Here is a 7,139-nt window from a genome sequence, read left to right as displayed (position 1 = left end):
GGAAATGGAATTAATTCATTTCTCAGGCTTTGAGAGGGAGACTCATCTGATGTTAAGTTACCTCATTTATTTTTGGTTTTATTTTTAAGTCATTTTAATTACTTTGTTATATGTTCCATAAGTGGGCATAATAATTTCAGAACTTTTTTATATCTGTAATTCTCTTTGAACAAAATAATGGGATATAGACACAATTGCATATTGTCTACTCCATTTTATAATTTTACTTTTAAGTTGTGATTATGCAACTTTAATTCATTTTTTGTCTTTCATTTGAATTGATATATGCATGTACTTACGGTGGAAAAAATCTCAGGTAAAAAATCTAATTTTTACCTTTTACCTTTCATTTGAATACAAAATCTCAGTGGAAAAAATATCATTAAAATTAATTGATCTTTTAAAATTTTTGATCGAAAACTAACTTATGGTTACAGTTTTCCACTGCTCAACCAAACCATACATATGCTTAGTTGTTTAGTACGGTGGAATCATATGATTTTTTTTCCTTTTGAAATAATTACTACCATTCATAATCTTAGAATATCTCATAGGATTAGGATTAGATTTTACGATATTTATTATTATCATTATTTGTTCTTGATTTCTTATTGGAATATAACGATTAATTTTATTCTTGTGTCACGTTAGTATCAAATATATTTAATTTTAATAATTTTTTTTTAATTATTTTCTCTTTTCCTGTTAGTTAAAATCCCATAACTTGAACATCGTATCAAAATCTGAATCGATCGATCCTACATGATCTTTATCGTCATTGTTTTGAAAATTATGTTCATGCACTTCTTTGTTGCCCTTTTAGTTTGTAGATTTTTTAATTCAGTTGTGTACCTATTTTAGTATTTTGGCATTTGTTCTTTCAATTGTCTTCTTCATCCTCAAGGATGAGAAAGTGATTTGATTGATGTTCGTTTGATAAAAATAAAGAAAAAGATATGGTATTTCTCAAAATTAAACTTGTGGAACTGACATTAATTAGATCACTACTACAACCGTAAGAAATTAGAGGGTTGTAAACTTATCCTTTCAAGGAGTGTTGTTTATCATCGTTGATCCATAGTTAACCATATCCTGTGTTGGTCGACCTAAACACTCACTTATATTAGAGTTTGTTAAAGGATTAGATATTATTATTAATTCTTGAATTCCTTTTTCCCCTGTGGTGTTGTTTTTGCTTTCTTTTTTCTTCTTCTTGAATGAGTATTACACTTTGGTGAAAGTAAGCTTCTCTAGTAGGTTTATTATTTGGGTTTAACGATACATTTGAAAACATGCGTCTTGAAGGCTGGCTTGACTGATCTATCTTCTAAGGATAAAATATGTGGGTGAAGAATTGTGTCACTAGGCTTACTGATTGCATGCTAATTTTCATTATTAGGAATTATTTCTTTGGGATCTGTTTAAAGTCTAGATAATGATTGAGACATCATTTCTATCATATACTACCATCAAAGCATCACTTGTGGATTTTGGGAAATGAAGATCTAAAGTATTGTCTTGCAATCTTTAGTTGTATGGCTAAGATGGATTAGGTATTGCCTCATCACGGTGAAGGTGTCAGTTTTGGTTAATAGTTCACCTATTGATGAGTTCTTGCTACTAAGGGGTTGAGACAGGGGACTTTTGCCCATATCTTGTTTTTATTGGCTACCGAAGAGCTTAACTCTTTGATGTGCTCAACAATTAAGAAGGTTTGTTTTTTGGTTATTGACTTTATTTCTCTAACATTTGTCCAACTTTTATCTTCAATAACCATGGAATCGTCTATAACCCACAACAGTTAAAATTTTGGAAGACTATGATCAATAGAGTTTGAGATTGATTGTTAGGTTGAAAGAAGTAAAATTTATCTATGGGAGTCCGTCTAGTTCTCAATAACGGTGTTTTGTCGGCTTTTGCCGATTTATTTCATTTTTTTCTTCTGAGTTTCTGCAGTTACCATTACAAAACTTGAATCTTTATATAATTTTTTTCTTTAGGAAGAGAGTGAGGTAACGAGGAAAATTCATTGGGGTTAAATTTGATAAAGCGTGTTTAAGTAGGGAATTGTGAATTAGGAGTTTCCAATTTAAAGACTTTTAACTTGGTTCTTCTTGGTAAATAGTGTTGAAGGTTAAAATGTGATATGGTGATTTGTAGTTTAAAATGTTAAGTTATAAGTATGGTAATGTTGATGGCGAGTTTGTGGGAGATCTCAAAAGGGTTCCTCTTGGTGGAGGGATATTTTTACTTTGTTTGAGGGAGGGGGAGAAGGAAGAGAGAATTGGTTTAAAGAAAATGTAGTTAAGGTGGTAGAGAACAGTACGAATACACTTTTTTGGTCGGAAACTTGGGTAGATGGCATAGCATTGCACGACTGATTTAGGAGGCTTTATAATTTGGCTATGGTAAAAAAAACTCAACGATGGCATATATGGTCCTAAGGGGTGAAAGGGGTGTGGTTGTTAATTGGAAATGGCAAAGAGAGTTGTTCGAATAGAAGAATGAGTTGATGAAACAGTTAATGTTGTTGATATTTAATTTTTTTTTTGTTTTAATTACTGTTTTAGTCATCTATTTTAATTAATTTATAAAATCGGTTCAACTATTTAAAAATTTAATAGTTTTGGTCTCTTATTATGATTTTTGAATTAAAAAATTGCGATATGATGATGTTGAATGATTAACACTTATGAAATTGCAATAAAATTCTGTAAAATTTCATTTTCAACTTTGAAAATTATTATTTTTTAATTTAATTAATGACACATGAATAGTTAATGTACCTAGATAGTTCTATATCATCAGATTGTATCCTACATTATTTATAATGTCATATCATAATTTTTTTAGTTCAAAAATTTGGAATGGCCAAAATTATCGGAAATTTGAAAATATGGACAAATTCCGTGAATTGGTAAAAATAAAGGAATAAAGAGACTAAAATTGCAATTAAACCTATTTTTATTCAGGTTAACATCCTAGATAGATGAATGACATTGTAATTTTGATCATGAAGACAACTACACAATAAAGGATGCTTACAAGTTGTTCTCAGATTCATCAACATTTGAAGTTTCATTTTCTTATGAGTTGGTCAGAAATAAGATAGTCCCTTTGAAGGTTTATGTGATGAATTTTCAATAATTGATGTTTATGTGAAGACTTTTCAACAATCGCTTACCTACAAAAGATAGTCTACTTGTCAGTTGCATTAATTAGGTAGATTTTATATTGTGTTGTAAAATATGGCGAGATAGAACTCACTCGTCATTTGTAATTCGTGTGTCCAATATTTAGGGGTGTGTGGTTGGAACTTTTGAGGTGATTGGGTGTTGTTTATGCTTTTGATATGGAAGCATACACTCATCAATTTGCTGGTTTAAGCTCTATCCGTAAAGAGCTTCGTTCAAAGTTTAATACTATTTAGATGAAATGTGTATGATTTTTAGGAAAAATGTGCAATTTTATGATTTTCAATCGGTTGATTTCAATGATTTAATCCTACTTGAGAATGTCAAATTGACGTCTTTGACGTGAATTAAAGCAAATTATGAAGTTTCAATTATGATTTTAACTCTTCACGTTCATAGTTTGTGAGTTGTATGGAACTTTCATGAGTATAATTTTGTTTCGTATTTTGTAGAATGGTGAGCTAGTTGTTGGGCTCTGTCTCTCTAAGAGGGATGTAGTATTTTTTGTTTTGTTACTTATTTGTCGATAATATTTTTTTGTATTTTTAATTGTTAGTAGATATTATACAAAGAATTGTTGTTAACGTGAGAAGGTTGATTCAAGTACCGATGTCTATCTCTATTTAATGGGTGATCTACAAGTACTTGGATGAACTCTCTGAACTCAATTAATCTTAATTTTTTTTTCAAAAAAAAACAAAGAAGTTATTGTTAATATTTTAGTTAACGCGTGTAAACAAAAAATGTAATGAGAGGAGTAAATTTTAAAAAATAAATAAAAAGGTAACCACGCGCTCGTATGTACTGTGGGATCAGGTCTATTAATCAGTTAATTTTGCGACACCACACCAACCCCCGTTTTGTGTTGACGTAATTGTTTTTTATTTATTTTTCTCTATTATTTTTTTGTAAACTGACGTACCTATTTTCAATTGTTTATATTTTGTTTGAAAAATCTATTTATATGCTATTTTATTTTGACAAAGAGTGACGCACATAAATAATTATCCGGGTTGTTCGTTCATTCTTTTCCCAAACTGATTGCAAACATGTTTAACGCTGATAATTGTATGAGTAAAAATATATTGATAATAGTAGTTTAATACTTACTCAAACGGAAAAATTGGAAGGTTGGAGGAGTAGTATATAACTTTGATACTATAAGTTCCATTTGAATGTTTAGAAGGGTGATGAATGGTAGAGATTCGAGGAAAAAACATAAATTTTTATTTTATATTTTAGATACACTTTATTTGATATATTATTTTTGTTGATAATACTAAAAGAATATATATGATTAACATATTTTTAATTATAATTATATTATAGTTTAATGATCACTTTTAATATAATCATTTCTATATTTAATGATCAATATTAATATTTTTTTAGCTTCAAATATGTATTGATTTTGATAAGTTCTTAAAACTTAATTTATCTAATTTTTTTTAATAAAAATAAATAAATTATTATTTTAATTATTAAAATATCAATCAATTTAATTTTATAATAGTTATATATTATTTTGATATATTTCATGAATTTATATTAAATTATATTTTATAAGAATTATTTTCAATCACTCGAAAATTAATTTAAAATTATATTAAATTTAAATCAATTATGAAAATAAGAAGACTTTCAAAACCGAAAATGATATGTTACCCTAAAAATAAATGAACAACCCTCGAAAGATCTCCCTCTTTATATACTCCTCTACCTTTGATCCTGAACTTTGCGAAACACCAAAAAGGAAACTTTGCGCGAAAATTTGACTCTCTCCTTTCATTCTCTCACGATCTCTCTCTGTCTCTCTACCACAACCACCAACCACCGACTACCATGGCAACATCAATGACAACTTCACCACAAACTCATCTCCTTCACCAAACCCACAACTCCTTCCTCAAAACTCCCACAACTTTCACCCCAACAATCTCCCTTCGCACAACAACCACCTTCAAACCCATTTCCATTCAATGCGCCGCCACCACGCAACCCCAAACCCATACCCACGACGGCCCACCACAAGCCCAATCCCATTCCTCAGATCGCGTCTTCAACTTCGCTGCCGGACCTGCCACCCTACCCGAAAACGTCCTGCGTCGCGCTCAATCGGAACTATACAACTGGCGTGGATCCGGCATGAGCGTCATGGAAATGAGTCACAGAGGTAAAGAATTTCTTTCGATAATTCAAAAAGCAGAATCAGATCTGCGTACCCTTTTGGAAATCCCGACGGAATATTCCGTTCTTTTCCTCCAAGGCGGCGCCACCACTCAGTTCGCCGCCGTGCCGTTGAATATCTGCAAAAGTGATGACGCTGTTGATCACATCGTTACCGGATCGTGGAGCGATAAAGCTTTTAAGGAAGCTCAGAAGTATTGTAAACCAAACGTGATTTGGTCTGGTAAATCTGAAAAGTACACAAAGATTCCATCTTTTGATGATTTGAAACAGAACCCAGAAGCTAGGTTTTTGCACATTTGTGCTAATGAAACAATTCATGGTGTTGAGTTCAAAAATTACCCAACACCCAAGAATCAAAATGGGATTTTGGTGGCTGATATGTCTTCCAATTTTTGTTCCAAACCTGTTGATGTTTCAAAGTTTGGTTTGATCTATGCTGGTGCACAGAAGAATGTGGGTCCCTCTGGTGTAACCATTGTGATTGTGAGGAATGATTTGATTGGGAATGCTCAAGGTTTGACTCCTGTTATGCTTGATTATAAGATTCATGCTGAAAACAATTCACTTTACAATACACCTCCTTGTTATGGAATTTACATGTGTGGTTTGGTTTTTGAGGATTTGTTGGAACAAGGTGGTTTGGTTGAGGTTGAGAAGAAGAATAGGAAGAAAGCTGAGATTCTCTACCAAGCTATTGATGAGAGTAATGGGTTTTTTAGGTGTCCTGTTGAGAAATCTGTGAGGTCTTTCATGAATGTTCCTTTCACTTTGGAGAAATCAGAGTTGGAAGGTGAGTTTATAAAGGAGGCTGCTAAGGAGAATATGGTTCAGCTTAAGGGACATAGGTCGGTTGGTGGAATGAGAGCTTCCATTTACAATGCTATGCCTTTGGCTGGTGTTGAAAAGTTGGTGGCTTTCATGAAGGATTTTCAAGCCAAGCATGCTTAGTATGTGTTGAGTTTGCATTTGTCTTCTCTACTCTACATTTTGGATAGTGTCACTTGAAGAAAAAAACGGGTCTCTAGCAGTTTTGGCTTTTCTCTTATTGTTGTGTTGTGTTTTGTTTTGTTTTATTGTTTCAATTTATGTCTTGTTGGTAGTTAATGATTTGATTATATTTTCAATTGCTAATATTATTTTGCGATGATTTTGATTAATGGCCAAAAGGGATGGTTAGGGGTGTTGGAACATATGTATGTTATAGTGTGAATTTAAAAATGTGTTGAAGTCCCACATTGGAAAGAAATATTTTTTGTAAATTTAATTGGAAAGAAACTTGTTTTTAAAATTCAAGTCCCACATTGGTAAGAATATTTTTTTGAAATCCCACTTTGAAAAACTATCATGTTTTGTGTAGTTTTAATTCTATACATACTAAAGTCCCACATTGTTTAGAAAACATATGTGACTTTGCTTCCATCACTATATAATGAGTTTCAAGCTATTGTGAAAAGTACACCAAAGTTGGATGCTTTTCCCAACTTTCTCTTTTCTCCCTCTTATATTCTGCTCGCCTAATTTTGGAGCCACTTCTCCCCTTTCTTTCTGTCCCTTCGGTTTTAGAGCGGTTATTATGCCGCAGCCCCTTTGATTTTAGAGCGGTTAGTATGCCTCAGTCCCTTCGTTTTTATAGAGCGGTTATTATGCCGCAGTCCATTCAGTTTTTTGAGCGGTTGTTATACCGTAGTCCTTTCAGTTTTTTGAGCGGTTGTTATGTCGTAGTCCTTTTGTTTTTAGAGCGGTTGCTATGCCGTA

General features: G+C 32.1%; 1 protein-coding gene and 1 long non-coding RNA gene across 2 annotated transcripts; both read left to right on the top strand.

Moving 5' to 3' along the window:
• The first annotated feature begins 970 nt into the window (after positions 1 to 970).
• On the top strand, positions 971 to 3,436 carry LOC113787658 (uncharacterized). Its single transcript, XR_003474174.2, has 2 exons — positions 971 to 1,712; positions 2,973 to 3,436. It is a non-coding gene; the product is annotated as an uncharacterized lncRNA (long non-coding RNA).
• Positions 3,437 to 4,907: 1,471 nt separating this feature from the next.
• LOC101514196 (phosphoserine aminotransferase 2, chloroplastic-like) lies at positions 4,908 to 6,531 on the top strand. The gene has a single exon (XM_004509371.4). It carries the CDS (start codon positions 5,037 to 5,039, stop codon positions 6,330 to 6,332), a length of 1,296 nt encoding a protein of 431 aa, XP_004509428.1. The 5' UTR covers positions 4,908 to 5,036; the 3' UTR covers positions 6,333 to 6,531.
• The last annotated feature ends 608 nt before the right edge of the window (positions 6,532 to 7,139 follow it).

Source organism: Cicer arietinum, chromosome 7 (genome assembly GCF_000331145.2).
Source record: "Cicer arietinum cultivar CDC Frontier isolate Library 1 chromosome 7, Cicar.CDCFrontier_v2.0, whole genome shotgun sequence".
NCBI classification, from domain to species: domain Eukaryota; kingdom Viridiplantae; phylum Streptophyta; class Magnoliopsida; order Fabales; family Fabaceae; genus Cicer; species Cicer arietinum.
Note: the sequence above shows the minus strand (reverse complement) of the source record. Positions and strands in the feature narration are given on the sequence as shown.